Source organism: Anarrhichthys ocellatus, unplaced genomic scaffold, assembly GCF_004355925.1.
Source record: "Anarrhichthys ocellatus isolate YVR2014 unplaced genomic scaffold, GSC_Weel_1.0 scaffold12, whole genome shotgun sequence".
Taxonomy (NCBI): Eukaryota; Metazoa; Chordata; class Actinopteri; order Perciformes; family Anarhichadidae; genus Anarrhichthys; species Anarrhichthys ocellatus.
The window spans coordinates 8,233,849-8,249,968 of NW_022280042.1; the positions used below are offsets into that span (position 1 = coordinate 8,233,849).

Genomic DNA, 16,120 nt, shown 5'->3' on the forward strand with positions numbered 1-16,120 from the left:
GTGTGTGTGTGTGTGTGTGTGTGTGTGTGTGTGTGTGTGTGTGTGTGAGAGAGTGTGTGTGTGTGTAATGGTCTGGTCGGTGTGTGAGCCGACTTGCTCGGGGGGTGTTGTCCTTTGTAAGCTGCTCCATTCATGGTGCTTGGCCGGCAGCGTGCCCGTCCTCGCTCTGTTGTCAGTCTGCGACTGTAAACACGTGGCTAATTAGCGCTCCCCTGCAGACCGGAGCGCAGCATCTGGTCAGCCGGCACACACACACACACACACACACACACACATTATTCATGCACATGCAGCCACAAACATGCATCATACAGAGAAGCACTGACATAAACGTGTGTGTTTTCTCTCATGTATCTCCTCCACCAGCAGAAGGGCGGCTGCTGCTTTCATTCCTGTTTTTTTTTTTTTTTTTTTTTCTGGCATGGTTTTCCTTATCATAATGGCCGAGGGCCCCCGGGGCCCCGAAGGCTTGTCTCCGTCTGCCTGGCCTTTGATGCCAATCTGGAGGGCCGGAGGAATCCTTTTTGACGAGTTGAATATGAACGCATTCCTCACAGCCAGAGAGGGGGGGTGTGGGGGTCACGTTCCCTGACTGGCCAGTCCTGAGCAGCAACGTTGGAGATGGTCTCCAGTTGGTCTTTATTTCCGCGTAAGGCCAGCGGAGCTGCTCGCTCGGAGTGGTTTTCTGTCATGTTTGCTCGGCTTTAATGATTGACCGTAGTCGGGAAGCGTTAGAACTCCGACTAAACAATGGTCCTGTCTGTTTGAATGCAGAGTTGACCAGGGGAGCGGCCACCAGTCTCTTTGCCGCCCCTTTTGGCAGAAATGAGCGCCAATCTAAAGATCCCCGTTGTAACTCTGTTAGCCCGTCATGATGTCGCGCAGTACATGTGACTCTCGGCAGAGTCTGGGCGGCTTGCGTCTGCCTGTGGTATTTCTAATGACCCCACCACTTAATGTACAGTTTGTTCTGAGGACGGAGCTGAAGCTACGAGATGGCAGAAAAGTTGAGAGATCACACTGTGATCCTCCTCCGGGATAATAGGAAGCGCATGCAGCAGGCTAGCATGTGCCGTTGATCATCAGAATCAGAACCGTTTATTGCCATGTATGTTGAACATACAAGGAATTTGGCGTGACGGGAGGTGCAAACATTTAACAATCTGTCATGTATATCGAGTTAGCTCTTCACGTGGCCCCGCAGAACGACACAGGACACAACGAGGGCTCTCACACCTATGAATGAAGTCCACACAAGCTGGAGGAGAAAAGGGCCCATTGTTCAGCAGGAAAGTGGTGTTGTGGGTCAGCCAACAGCTGTCAACATCTGTAGCCTGTATTAGAAGTGCTTAAGGAAACAAGGAAATGCAGAAATCTGACATGTCCTACATCCTTCCCTCTATCCTGTTCCTCTTGTGATGAGTCTTTTTAGTCTCTCAGTAGGTTGTTTCCTAGTGTCTATCACGTAACTCTCTCCGCTCTTAGAGCTCAACCTCTCACGCTGGCATAGAGCCAACCGGATTTAAACTTCCTAACGTTCCCCCCTCGGCCTAAAGCTCCTCTTTGACTCCTCTCCTCTCTGCAGCATCCAGCGGGCGGCTCTGGCCATCTTGGAGCGCTACTACTGCGACTTCCCGGTGCACAACCCGGCGCTGCTCTCCGCCTCCAAGTCCCGCGCCGCCAAGCACCTGGCCGGCCTCAAGGTCTACAACGTGGATGGTGAGTTCCCAGCAGCCCCCGCTGAGGGTGAGTGGTCCGGTCTTTGAACTCTGTGTTTTCTGTGTCTCTAACATATATGCTGGGGTCATGCTGTAATCTGTATCACTCTGTATATCCACTATAACACACAAGAGGTCCTCATTTTTAAATAATGTGTAGCGTTACTTGCTTTAGATTATTATAGGGCTGCAGCTAACATTAATTATTTTCATTATTGTCTCATCTTTTTAGTTTTTTCGATTCATATCTTCCATCGATACTTCCAGCCAGCCATTCGTTTGCATTCATTTCAGTATAACAGGAAAAATCACCTTGACACACATCAAGTCTCTGCATGTTGACTTCCACACAGCGCTGAGAATGCGCTGAGAATGTGTTGTCAGGGAACGTAGAGTGATTTGTAGCCGATGCGCTACGACACCTGTGGTTATCTGATACCCGCCTCAAACGCTCTCTCCTTATGTGTCCCCCTCACACCGACGCTAACCCTTTAAGACGCCTTTAGAGCTAAACTGAAAGCCTACCTTTTTGACAGTAAGTAAACCAACCAAAGCACCTTTTGTTCACTTTATAAAAGCTCTCCTTAAATCATGTGCACGTTCGGTGTCCTTGAAGCTACACCTCCTTTTCACACAGAAGTGATGCTTCACACACACACTCGCTTGCATGCCACAGGTTGATGGAAAAAAAAAAAAAGGTTCAAAGTCGTCCTCACAACAGCTGGCAGACTAGCACAAGCCCTCTGTATTAAGTTATCGCTCTCCCTGAAGGGTGCTCAAGCTTCACTTCAGTGCACTAACTTTACTCCCTCCCCAGTTTGTTCTTTTCCTCCTCCTGCAGTTTGTCTCCATCCTTTCTTCCGCCTCCTCTTAAATGTTCGTGGGAGACGGCCGATAAATCAATAGCTATTACGCTGTCTGTCTGTCTGTCTGTCTCTCTCTCTCTCTCTCCGTCTGTCTGTCTGTCTGTGTCTCTCTCTCTCTCCGTCTGTCTGTCTCTCTCTCTCTCTCTCTCCGTCTGTCTGTCTCTCTCTCTCCGTCTGTCTGTCTGTCTCTCTCTCTCTCTCTCTCTCTCTGTCTCTCTCTCTCTCTCTCCGTCTGTCTGTCTCTCTCTCCATCTGTCTGTCTGTCTGTCTCTCTCTCTCTCTGTCTGTCTCTCCCTCCGTCTGTCTGTCTCTCTCTCATGTCTGGAGCTTTTCCCTCCCACTCCTCCTCTCTCTGCAGCCGCACCAGCGTTGCAATAAATAAGTCGAACTCCGGGACAGACGATAATCTTTCCTTGATTAAAGAGTGGTGAAGCCCCCCCACCTCCCACCCCCACCCCCGGGGCACAAAGCGGCCATAACGTTCATTTACGCTGCATCCAAATGGGCCCAGGTGATTTTCATGACGCCCGACGAGCGAATTTCGTCTCCGTGTTGTTTTCTCCGCTCCCATATCGGGGATTAAAAGTGCCGACAAAACACATTGAAATACGGTTCCTGAAATAATTAAATAAAAACATATTAAAAGGACAATTATTTAGACTTTTGCCTGTAATAGCTGATTCCATGCCTCATTAAAATCACATCATCATATTTAATCACCACACAGAAAACACATACATTTGGATTCATTCATCACGCTACTTTTATTATTACAAGGAGTTCTGCTCCTTTTTAGTTTACGTGGGTCTATACGTGACCGCTATAACGCTTCACTGCATTACTTTGTTTGATTTCTTGTTATTAAGACGTTTGAAATCTTCCGTACAGAAAGCGGTTCAACACATCCCAGGTTTACCTGCTCCTGACATGGCAACACATGGCTTTCAGCAGGATACCTCTCACCCATGAATCCCATCTAAGTGCAGTAAAAGTGAGCGCAGGGTGCGCTTCTAAACTCCCTCTTCTCCCCGCCCATGAATTATTCTGTTCACGATCCCTGCCCCGCATTAATAATTCAGCGGCTCTGCCTTCTTTTAACCTGCATTAACACCAGCCAGTGGTTCATCAGCAGCCTCCCATCCTCCTTCCAAAGAAAAAAAAGTCAACTTTTGAAGTTGCCCGAGATGCTTTTTTAATTAGACTCCTGAAGGCACCGAGTGGCAGAGGAAAGGGAATGCTTGAATATCAATAGCAACGCGTGGGCGAGCAGCGTGGTTAGATTTTCCAATGATCACGGTGCTCGGAACAATTAAATATTATAAATATTACGACTTTGTGCGGCTTTTCATGTCAGCTTTGATATTGCGGGTGATAAAAGGAACCGTGGTGTATGTGCATCAATGATCTACCCCCCCCCACTCTAAAAGCACATTGCATCTTTATGTCATCACCAAGGATTTCTTTGTTCCATTACCTTTCGTCTTTAAGGCTTTTAAGAAATCCCTGTCTCATCTTTTATGTCCTCGACAGGTCCGGGGAACAACGCGGCAGCAGCAGCGGCAGCAGGAATGGCCCACTCCCAGTCCAGAGCCATGATCGCGGCCGCCGCCCGCCGCAGGGACACCAGCCACAACGAGCTGTACTACGAGGAGGCGGAGCACGAGAGGCGCGTTCGCAAGCGCAAAGCACGGTAATTTGGTTCCCGAGCCGTCTCGGCGCTAAGACAAACACGAGAAAAAAACGACAGAATATTTCCATCTTTGAGTGAAACGCTTTCTTTTTTTCTTTCCCTCTCCAGACTGGTGGTGGCGGTGGAGGAGGCGTTCACGCACATCAAGCGCATGCAGGAGGAGGAGCAGAAGAAGGCCCCGGGGGACGTGATGGACCCCCGCGAGGCGGCGCAGGCCATCTTCCCGTCCATGGCGCGCGCCCTGCAGAAGTACCTGAGGACCACCAAGCAGCAGCACTGCCACAGCATGGAGAGCATCCAGCAGCACCTGGCCTTCTGCATCACCAACAACATGACGCCCAAGGTTTTTTTATTTTATTTTTTATTCTGTCCCACGTGAGCTTGACATCTCATTCTGAGCTGTGATAACTGTGTGTGTGTCTCCCTCCCCGCCCAGGCGTTCCTGGAGTGCTACCTGACCCCAGGTCCCACCCTGCAGTACAGCCGGGACCACTGGCTGGCCCGCCGGTGGACGCTGATCAGCGAGGCGTCGGTCACCAGCGGCCTGAAAGACGGCTCCACCTTCCTGCTCCGGTGCGGGGACTTCAGCCTGGTGGTGACGACCAAGAGGATCCCTTACATCCAGATGTCGGAGGAATACATCGACCCCAAGTCGCACAAGTTCGTGCTGCGGCTACAGTCGGAAACCTCCGTGTAGGACCCCGAACTGTTTTTTAATTCTCTCACTCTGTTTTGTGGCTCTCAAATGTTTTCACTTTGGGTTTGCAGTTTTTTATTTTTTTTATATATATATATATTATATGAATCTTAATATTACACTCATGTTTGAATATATTGATCTTTTTTTATGTTTTGATTTGGATGAAATGGAAAGAAAGAGGCAGGAATGATGCACAATCACTCGTTCCTTTTTTCTGTTTGAGCCAAACAAGACGGGAGCGTTTAAGGTTTCTGAAATCCACACAGAGACTCCGCTGTTCCGGTCGCTCCTTTATTTCCACGAGACGGACGGACGGACAAACCACTAATGACCGCGATGGTGTGACTTGGATTTAGGTTGTTTTTAAGCCCAACGGAAACACGTGACAGATATCCTCGTCTGCAACATTTGAAAGTATTGCATTTGACAAAAAAAACAACATCAATCAGACTTTGCATTAAATGCACATCTATGTATGTTTTATAAATGAAAATAATTCACCTTGAAAGGACGGAACATGTGATCTCAGACTGTTTTATCTCCTCATCACTGCTTCTACATCTGTCGCGCTCCGGACAAACACTTCCCTCGACTCTCGTCCCGATTCTTCTGCAGGTGCAATGGAGCAAAATCAGAGATACGTTTCCACTCCAGTTGGGAAGAAACACAGACACGCGGCACGTTTTAACACCGGGGCAAAGCCCGAAAAACATTTGCCCCGCCTCGTCGGTTCAGTAACCTCCTCGGGGCTTTCACGTTTGCCCGACACGGCGGAAAAGGAGGCAGCGAGGAGGACAGACGGGGCCACGATGTCGCGGATAAAAAAAAGTACTACTGATTACTCCAAAGGAGAATTCCCCCCTATGTGGGTTATTACACAGCAGAGAAATCGAAATATAGTAAATTCTCTTATAGGAGCTGGTTTTCAAGTAAGCTAATGAAGCCCAGGTGATAAAAACATTGACGGGCTGGAATTACCTGAACTCTACTGCAACAGCTGGTAAATCTAGTGTGAGGTTTATTGACACAGTCAGTACAGCAGAGTGGTGTCAAACTCACCACTCTGCTGTTAGAGTTTCTGTTGTTCTAGCTGCTCTCCAGCTGTTTCTGCTTTGTTGTTCTCCTGAACTACCAGCAACAAACAACACTTCCTCTTTTTATTTTCACATTAAAAGCTTTCCCACAAGGGGAAGAAAAATTCGGTGGTGATCCGTTTTCTAAGTCTGATCTAAGTTGTTTTTTCCCAGAGTTTATGACTTAAGAACTGGGGAAACAAAGGTTTTGCTAGAATATTTTTTCTTTTGAGGTTCCTGATGAAAAGAATAATCTGTAACACGAGTTGGGAAAAAAGTGTTGTGAAAGCATTCATGTTTTCTCCTCGGTCAGTTCATTTAAGGTTCATGTATTGTGTGTTAGCGAGTTATGTAAATTAAAACTCACCTGAAAGAAAACATGAATGCCTTTCAGTCAGAACATTGGGTAGTGATGCACTTCAGCCTCTTGTGGCCAAAATGAGTATTACAGCAACAAACACAAAACAAATGTGTAACAGGTGAACAAAGTAACTTAAAAAAAATGATCAAAAAATGATCATCCAAAACGTTATTTTCCCCCGCCTGTTTCACAGATGAAAAATAACAAAGAGAAAATAATTTAGAAAGTGGATCACCAGAATGTTTGTTCCCCTCTCAGGGCTTCTGTAGGCAGCCGTGTAGAGAGACAGGAAGCTTCTGACATGTAACAAAAGGTCCTCAGTTGAGAATCAAACCATGTATGTTGCAGTTATGTGGTAAACGCTAGACAACCCAGGCCGCAAGACTTTAAATGGGAAAATTGGTGCTGTGGAAATGGACTGATTGTATCAACACAATAAAGGCCACAGTTTATTTACGGCATCAAACATGATTTAATCTCTCAGCGTTTTGCCTGAGAGAGTATCAATAGTGAGAGCTGCAGTGGGGCGGAAACTCCCTCCCAACAGGACCGTCTGGTTTTCCTTCACTACCTTGTCTCACCTCTGTTCTCTGACAAACACGCTCGCAGTGAATCCCTCGAGGTCAGAGAGGAGTTATTTTCTTTCACCCGATGCATCAGCCAGAAGAATCCAGCTAATGGCAGATCCACCAAAGTGTGACTCACTCAAGAAGGAAAATGTGTCAGTGATATTATCTTCAGTGGCTCCGAGCATGGCTGCCCCCTACTGCCCCCTGGCGGCTGAACTAAAACTATCCGTTTTGTCTGCCTGAGGGGAACAGCAACATGTTTCCATAAAGAAATATAAAACACAAAGATGCTGTTCATGTAAGAAAAAACATTTGTTCACTGTCAAAGCACCTGGGAAGAACGCAAAAACAAAAAAAACGACTTCTTTATTTGACGCTCTGGTCACATTTTGTACCTACTGACAGATGAACTTTGTATGATCCAAATGTGACTGCTGCCTGTTTTTACACTGTAACTATTTATGTAAACAAGCATGTGTGTGTGTGTGTGTGTGTATGCCATTCCAGTTCACACGACCAGCCCCCCCCCCTCTACATCACCGCCGTCTGCCACGCTGTTGCCGGGTTAAAAATCCTCTGTTTTTGTCGGGACAGCTCTGTGATGATGACGTGACATTGCAATGCAAGACGTGTTTCACTTTCACAGGTATTAGCATTTGTATAAAAATAAAAAAAACATTTTTATGAACATTTGTGAAAGCTGCTGTATGGGACCATGTGGAAACAAATGAGTTTGAGGCCTTGTTTTGTGCTTCACTGCTTTTTTCCTACATATCCCAGAATGCCTCTGGAGCATGAAGTTTTCACTTCCAGTTAAAAGGTGGCTCTGGTTAGTGTGTGAATACTTTCAAGGCACCAAACGTATTTGTGAAAATGAGGACTGTGTGCTCAAAACCCAACATGCTTAAAGGGCCAGTGTGTAGGATGTCGGGGGATTGGCAGAAATTAAATATGATATTCATAACTATGTTTTCATTCGTCTATAATCACCTGAAAATGAGAATCGTTGGAGCGAGTGAAGGGATATTCAGTCGGTTGCGATCTGCAACCGCACTGCTAGACACCAACAAATCCTTAACACTGTGCCTTTAATTGCTGCATTGCATTCTGGTCTATTGAGGCTTTTTATTGTCTCTTTTTGTATTAAGCTTCTAAAATTAATTTATTTTCCTTTTATTTACCTTAACCAATTGTTATATTTTCAACATGATTTTGAGGGCATATTTAACTGATAATTACAGCTCTGTTGAGTACAAATTAAAGGGCACATGTAACATTATTTTGTCATTTTAAGGTGTTTTTTACCACTTTATCTGATTATTGTGACCGTGACCGTTCTAGGCTCCCGTAGAAAGCAAAGTTTTCCACTGCTGATTTGGATTTGTCCTGTTCTCCCGGCAATCAAACTGCATGGCATTTTACTTTCTCTTTCATTACCTCTCCCCCATTGTTTCACACTCCCTCCTCAGCATCTCCATATGCACTAGTTTCTCGTCTACGCCAGCACTCTGCTCTGTCGCTGCCCATTACGCGTCCCGGCCCTGCCGTGTGTCACGCCGGAGCCACATTCCAGCTCGTCTGGCTGTGATTTGGTGGCTTTTTTTTTTTTTTTGTCGGGAAGCTCAAAGGTAATTGGCTTTGCCGTCGGCCTGTCAGAGCGGCCTTGCGGGTAAATGAATGTTGGGTGTCCAGGCGCTGCAAAAACAAACAGCCTCATACCTCCGCGAGCGTGAGGCCGGCCTGTCGGAACTCATCTGTCCTCGTCTTAAGAACCCCCCTCAGGAAGATGAAGTGCATTTGCATCTAAATGGAATGTTTTCCTTCCCCTCATCCCCCCGTCTCTATTAGTTTGGTAATGACTTTGGCTACGTGAGAGGAAATCCTTCCACAGCTTTAGATTGGAACAGAAACCTACACCTCCACACGTCTCGCGCCCGTCTTTTTCTGCGCTCTTTGCTCGTTTTTCATTGAACCTGACGCTGTCATCCTTCCTCTCTCCGGGAGAGGAGGAGGAGGAGGTGAGACTTCAGTTCTCCTGCCTTCCTCCCTTTAGTCAGCGCTCATGTAAAACACCACCACACTTGACATTCACAGGGATTATGTCACCTAAAGGCCCCGGTTGCACCGTGACACCGTCTGCTTCCTTGTTTCTTCTCCCCCTCTGGAGAGATGGCGACACGTCTTCTTGCCTCGGGTCACGTTTAGATGCGCGCACACATCTCTCTCCTCCCTCAGACGCGGCTGTGTGGATTATGTTTGAATCTCACGCCGCGATACAAACATCCTGTTGACACACTGCATCACATCCACCTCCAGGGGAAATAGAGATTCTCGCAAGGCCCCGTATTATTAATTCATGTCCAGCAGGAGTGTGTCCGCTCGCTAGTTTATCCTCACCCCAACTCCCCCCTAGCCTCCCCCGTCCAGGTCTGTTCTCCCATTAGGAGGCATAATGATGCTGAATTATTCACCGACGTTTGAATAATTCACGCTTGTTGACCGAGGGAGGAAATGTGCCAATCTGTTGTCTTGAGCCTCGGTCTGGACCTTTCTAATGAGGGGGAGAACTGTCTGCATACAAGCCTTGAAAAGCAGCAGAGGTGGTTCACATTAAGACAGGTGCACATGGTCGTCTGGACTTTTATTTAATCCTAAAACAACAGTTCAAGCTTTGTTTCTACCTAAAAGAACATAAAACATTGTCATTTATTCTCACACATAATTCATCTTGTCACTTACGTCAACCTTAAAGCTTATAATCAATATGTTTATATTAACATATTGATTAATCATTTGACTACACATGCTAATGCTGCTTCGCGTCTGCTGGATGTGTTTGCTAACACGTTGGCTATAACAACTTAAAGGGTGATAACGGGTTACAGTTTATTGCGCTGCCCCCAAATGGCCAAAATCTCTTAATGGAGCTTTAATATACACGTGATGACCTTCAATCAGTTCTGTTTTATCTGCCTAACTATTTAAACCAGTCTACAGAGTTTATTTTTTGGGAGACTACATTTCCTTTTAACTTCACTTACAAAACAATTGAATTTGTCAGTGATGTGGTTCTAATGTAGCAAACGAGTTCAGTTTTCTGACCCAGGTCTGAACTGCCTTGACATTCCGGTTAGTCGTCGCCGTCGTCTTCCTCCTCTGGGTCGTGACTCTCGTAGCTGTCCTCCGGGACGTAGTTGTCGGGGTTCTCCTGGTCGTCGGCAGACTCGTCGTCGTCCTCCGTGTTCACCCTCCCCGACAGGACATCCTCTATCCAGTCCTCCAGCTCCTCGGGGGTGGGCAGGTCCTCGTCGTTGGACATGTCCAGCCACACGCTGTCCGCCTGGCACATGGGAGCACCGAGAAAGTCAAGGTGAGTTGATCCGCTATAGTGAAGTCTTAAGATTTGAACCACTACTTACATCTGTGACATTGACCACACCAATCTGAGGTCTGAACAGGTCCACCTTGAAGGTTTTTTCCCAGTAAGTTGTCAGCTGGAAGGGGGCGAGACAAGTTAACTTAGACAACTTATCAGTGAAAAATTGATTAGATTCTCTTGTTGGAGATATGAAGCGAATGATGAGGCAGAACCAGAGGGAAGTCGTCGGGGTCGATCCAGACGATGCTGAGCTCTGGGTTGTTGGTGTTGTCTCTTGCCACGTCTTTCAGGATCTCTAAGAACTCATAGCCATCTGGGGACGACAGAACAGATAACCTGAGTTCAGCTTCAGGTGCTAATGAAAATAAGGAGGGAAACAACTGCAGAAAGAGAAACAAAGGCACAGACCTGGATCTTCCTCCTCTGCAAACGCCACAATATGTATTCCGTCCATGTCGTCCTCCTGGGAATTAAAAAAAACATTCGGTACTGCACCTCAAAACCGCTTAAGACACTCTGAGACCGAAACTACTCACCCATGTTTCAAACATATTCTCTGCCCGGAGCTTCCTCAAAGTAGCCCTGTAAAGAGCAAATGTTTAACCAAGTGTTAACGGCGTTGAAGTGACCCTGAAAAGATTTCAATCTAATTCGACCTTCTGTGCTGGTTGACGAACTCGACGATGTCCATCTCTGACAGAGGTCTGCCAGGCAGGATGGCCGGCTCCTCCATGAACGGCTCGTAGAAATTCACCTCGTTCATCTTGAGGGAGAGATGTTTGGCTACCTTAAAAACACACGACGGGGAAGGATTTCACTATGATGAGCGGGTGGGGGATATTATTTATTTGTTAAAGCTCGACAAACGGAAAACTCCAAAATGTATTTTCTGATGAGGCGTTTTACAGTAAAAGCTCAAACTTGAAAAAACAAAGGAGCTAACTCCCATAATTTGGCTGTGTTGCAATTCATAAAAAGATTGTTGGGAAATTGGGTTACGTGATTTGTTTAGCTAAGAGTTAGATGAGAAGATTGATACGACTCTTGTGCTTAAATGCTTAATATAAAGCTGTTAGCTTAGCTTAGCCTAGCTTAAAAACTGGAAACAAGGGGAACCTTCTAGCCGGGCTCTACCGCCACCTCTAAAGCTTACTAATTACTAGTGTTACTTAGTGAGCTTCAGAGGAAGTCACTGCTTCTGGACAAAAAGTAGTCCCTCCCCATCTCAAGTCTTTATGCTAAGCTAACCAGCTGCTTGCTGTAGCTTCATACTTAGCTGTGATCTTCTCATCGAACTCTCTGCAAGAAAGCAAATGAGTGTAGGTCTATATCCCCAAATGTCAAGACTATAACAGTGTATTAACAAGCAGTGTGAGAGGAATCAAAAGTGGGTTTAACAGAGATCCTTGGATTAGGACGCTATGAATACAGATAAGGACTTACAGATTTATCAAATGTAGCAAAGAACTTGATGTAAGGTTGAAAACGCTCCGAGGCCTCCTGAAAAGCTTTGTAGTCTGAGAGAGAGAGAGAGAGAGAGAGAGAGAGAGAGAGAAGGAACTGGCTGAAACCGAAGTAGAGAAAGTAAAAACAGATTCAAGTGTGTGACTTCATCACTCCCATTCTGCTCACATCCACAGCCCAAATCTACCGTATGTGATCGAGGAGGCAAGCGGTGAAACGCACTCGCTTCATTCAATTTCCCATCATGATTCTACCGTCCTCGCCCAAAGTAACAACGTCTCCCTTAATACAGTTTTATACGCTTGTAACACGCTGCTGGCTCTGCTCCCAGCAAGGTCACGACCAAGGACCAACCTATCTCTGGACAGAAATAGGCTCCATAATGAAACTTCATGCCACTGTCATATCGGACCAGATAGCATCTTCCCTCTCTCACTTTTTCTCCCATTTCTTTTTTTTAGAGGAACTATAATTGCAGTTTGACCTATTAGACAGAGAACTAGAAGCTATTTAAAGGCTCTTGTGGGATTGAGAGCGCCACAGTCTGGAATCAGGTTTCCCTTTAGCATGGTGATGTAGCTCCATTAGCCTCTAGATCCCATCAGCGTCTGGGGAACACAGTGAGGCAACCTTAAGAGGACAGAGGAACAGTGTAGATGTATTTTTTTTTTTTACCCCATCACACACTCCTTATGCTTGTTAATGGAAACACAAATGCATTGATAAATCACATAAAATAGACGCCGGCACGGGTTCGGTGGTAAACTAACGTGAATCTTCTCCCTTGAAGTAGCCAATGAGGCGGATGTCCTCCTCCATCCTCTCGAAGGCCCGTAGCTCCATGGCGTTGTTGAGCATTTCCACCGGGTCCTCCAGCACCTAGGGGGCGGTATGACACAGGTAAGCGGTTTTCACTGCTAAGAAACGGTCAACAAATTTTGAAAACCTGCTTTCTCGGCGAGGCTTAGAACTTTTGTACCTTCATGCGGAGCCAGGCTAGCCGTTTCCCCTGATTACACTCTTTATGCTGAGCTAAGCTTATCGGCTGCTGGCTGTAGTCTCAATATTTGATGTACATCTACCTCTCCGCAGGAGCGTGAATAGGCAAATACAGTTTGGAAATTGGGAATGGCTGGCTCCGGAAGTGAGAGGCACATTCATTTTTCCTCGGCATGAAACTCTCCCGGTTAATATATCTGTCAAACTATTCTTTAAAATGTATTCATGTAAAAATCCCTTTACCTTCATGAGGCTGCAGCTGTTAATTGCTTGAAGATTTCTTCTTTCAGTGGCTGCCAAGATTACACATTAAGAATTCTTTTAAATAGCCGAACCCGATTGTTCACTCACATCCAACAGGAACTCCACGAGTGTGTCTGCTGAGAGCTCCCCATCAAACTCGATGACCCGGTCGCCCTTGAAGACGTACAAGCTGCCCACCTCCTCCAGACCTAATTAAACAGCAGGAGTGTGTGAGTTTAAGAAAGCTCATTATAGGGCTTCACGTTTTAGAGAAAGGAAGCATAGGGACAGGATTTTACTGAAGCTAAATCTGAGTCCAGACATTCAGCATTCACAGAAATGCAACTGATACTGTGGAATAAGGACTCATACCCAGTTTTTTGGCTACTTTGGCATCCTTCTGGGAGTCCACCATCCCAAAACCGATGTCTTTGTTCTCCAGGACCTGAGCTGTGAGCTGGGCGGTCACACAGACAAATGTCAGTCAGCGTACAGTCATTGAAAATCATTGCACATCTTAACTCTGACTGTGACCACAAGTGTACGTGATGTTTTGGGACTCTGATCTAAATTTTAGCAGCACTTTAAATCAGTTTACCATCTAAAATATTGCTAGAATAAGAGGGACGCATGTTGAAAAGGGATGTCAAAACGATGCTCCACACATTAATCTGTGTTCAACCAGAGAAAGTTCAGACATACAGCTGCCTGAGTTTGAACAAAAATGACCTCACGTGTGTCACACCTGTTGTAAAGTTTGAGGACATGATTTTAAAACGCTGCTACAAATCGACATTGCACTTTGTCACTGTGCTACACATTCGGAACCACCTCGCTAAGGATCGTAGTCACTGTCCAAATGATACTACATTTAAATGTAAAGGGTGTTAAGGGCTAATTAGCTAATGTTAGCATGCTGTCACACTAGTGTAACTCAGCATGTTAGCGATGGCATTGCGTAAAAAAAAGTTGGAGTTAAAAAGCTGTCTGCTAGTTCAGCACCACGGACAGCTCCACTGATTTATCAACACATCCTTTTCATAGTCATTCATGATGGCTAAATTAAGTATAGTTATTCTATCCAGATACATTAATTAATTTGGGGGCTTTAATTACCTTTTACTTTATTTTATTTTATTTTATTTGTTATGTATTTTATTTAATTATTAAATAAATAAATAATTTCAGTTCCATAAAGAGATTTAGTGGGTGTTACTTCCACCACACTTCCTCACAGTGGGGAGTGTGACACTGAGGCCGATATGGGTCAGTGGTTCCCAACATGGGGGTCAGTACCCTGTGAAAGGGTCGCACGGTCATTAAAAAGCCTAGGAAAGTCTTCTGAGTGGCGACGTTTCCCAAGCAGACTTTGCAGTCAAGACTTGTGACCGTCTGTATCCTTGAAAATTAAATCGCTTTAACCGTTGAATAGAGAATCTGTGGATCAGTCGGGGATGAAAACACCGTCTTCTTTCTATGCGGTGTATTTGAGCTGGCATCCACAGCTGCTGCTGCTGCTTTCTCCGTCACTACATCTTTTCATTACAGATCCTCTTGTCTCATACTTTCATCTCATGAATACGACAGGAAGGGATGCGAGTAGTTCTTTCTAGTTCACAGCCAGATAGTGAAGAGTTTTGGGAACGAGCTCTAATTAGCAGAGTGGCCTAGAAACAATCCCTGGATACATGTGAAGCACAGAGGAGGGCACATGTTGGGATTAAAGTCACTGCTTTGTGCAGGTAAAACAGCAGTGAATCCATCTCCACTTGAAGCAGACAGAGGACGACCGAGGCCTTCAGTGTCTGTTTCCAACCAGGGGAGGACCACTGACTCTGCTATGACTTGTTGTGACAGGTCAGAGTCAAATGGGCGAGGCAGTGTGACCCCTCTGGGATTTGAGCTGTAGCTCGCCAGCAGCCTCAGATATATCAGGGCGATGTACATCACAACGCACACATCTTTGATTAGTAATGACGTCTTCTGGGCACCGTTCAGGTGTTGCGTACCTAGAAAATGAAATTATTTGGAGGGATGTATGTGTAGCTAACAATGAAAAACTTTGGACCGGCTGTCAGCTCGCGAAGAGCAGGATTAAGGAAATGTCCATTTTAATTCCACAGCAGGCAGTCCATCAAATAGTTGTTGAGATATTTCATATTGTGATTTCATAAGATTACTTATAAACCATTAATAAAAACAACTAATGGGTTTCCAGTCTGTGATAAATCTCTTTGACTGGTTAGACCGAAAGCCATTTATTGATTACCTTTTTACATTTACACCTGCAGACTTAACAGCGTATTCAAATTGACAAAACAATGATTTATTAATGGATTACTAACATTTAAAACTGCATTATCACCACATAGAAAGGCACTTCCAAAGGAAATTTTCACAACCTGGCAACCCAAAAACACTAACAAATGATTTACCAACCATTAAGAAAAGAAAGTTCTATCTCTAAAATGTAGAAAGAGTCTAAAGGACCATCTTTTAACTCCTCCGGCTCTCCTCCTCCTCACCTCCAGCACCAGCTCTGTCATCTGGAAGCGCTTCTGCAGGCCCTTGCTGGCCGGCATCGGCTCGTGGTAGAACAGGCACAGCAGGTCGTATCTCTTCAGAGCCTTCTTGTAGTTGCGCTCGCTGACGTCCAGCACCCTGTCCCTGCCGTCGAAGTTGGGGAACTCCAGGCCTTCCTCTGCGCTGCAGAATAAAACCAAGTGGAGGCAAAGGCCGGACAGCAGGGAGAGCCACATCTGCTGCATCGTCGGGTTTCGGGTTGTGGAGGCGTTCGCCAGCCGGGATAAAGTTGGCAGAGAAATCAAAGTACCTCTCAGGGCCCAGCTTGAAGAGTGTAATGTATACCGTACACAATCTAGATTTGATCTCTGTTACCTCCCCAGCAAATATAAAATATTCTCACAAATATCTAATTTTCCCTCTCTCTCTGCTTCTCTCTATATCTCTCCCTCTCCACCTGTCTTCTGTCTCCTCCTCCTCTCTCCGTCACTCAAGTCTTACCGCCGCAAATCTCCCAGGAGGGTCTCTTTCTTTC

General features: G+C 45.8%; 2 protein-coding genes across 5 annotated transcripts in view; one reads left to right on the plus strand and one right to left on the minus strand.

Moving 5' to 3' along the window:
* Positions 1 to 7,667, plus strand: part of LOC116386004 (vang-like protein 1) — a 35,159-nt gene extending 27,492 nt beyond the window's left edge. For 3 of the 4 annotated variants that reach the window (XM_031851911.1, XM_031851910.1, XM_031851914.1), the window contains 4 exons: positions 1,586 to 1,746; positions 4,115 to 4,274; positions 4,383 to 4,617; positions 4,711 to 7,667. In XM_031851911.1, coding sequence (XP_031707771.1) covers positions 1,586 to 1,746; positions 4,115 to 4,274; positions 4,383 to 4,617; positions 4,711 to 4,971 — 817 coding nt within the window. In that variant the 3' untranslated portion in view covers positions 4,972 to 7,667. The remainder of the gene's footprint in view (positions 1 to 1,585; positions 1,747 to 4,114; positions 4,275 to 4,382; positions 4,618 to 4,710) is intronic. The other variant, XM_031851913.1, reaches the window with a different exon arrangement.
* Positions 7,668 to 9,601: 1,934 nt separating this feature from the next.
* Positions 9,602 to 16,032, minus strand: LOC116386005 (calsequestrin-2-like). The gene is made up of 11 exons (XM_031851915.1): positions 15,588 to 16,032; positions 13,435 to 13,519; positions 13,171 to 13,271; positions 12,591 to 12,699; positions 11,800 to 11,873; positions 11,013 to 11,143; positions 10,893 to 10,938; positions 10,765 to 10,819; positions 10,569 to 10,669; positions 10,397 to 10,471; positions 9,602 to 10,317 (listed from the first exon to the last, which is right to left on the minus strand). Exons 1-11 carry the CDS (start codon positions 15,828 to 15,830, stop codon positions 10,108 to 10,110), a joined length of 1,230 nt encoding a protein of 409 aa, XP_031707775.1. The 5' UTR covers positions 15,831 to 16,032; the 3' UTR covers positions 9,602 to 10,107.
* Positions 16,033 to 16,120: the final 88 nt, after the last annotated feature.

Coding starts and splice junctions, on each gene's coding strand:
- LOC116386005 (XM_031851915.1), bottom strand. CDS start 15,830: ATGCAGCAGATGTGGCTCTCCCTGCTGTCCGGCCTTTGCCTCCACTTG. Junction 13,520..15,587: donor TGACAGAGCTGGTGCTGGAG/GTGAGGAGGAGG, acceptor GTGACCGCCCAG/CTCACAGCTCAGGTCCTGGA. Junction 12,700..13,170: donor TCGTGGAGTTCCTGTTGGAT/GTGAGTGAACAA, acceptor ACCGCCCCCTAG/GTGCTGGAGGACCCGGTGGA.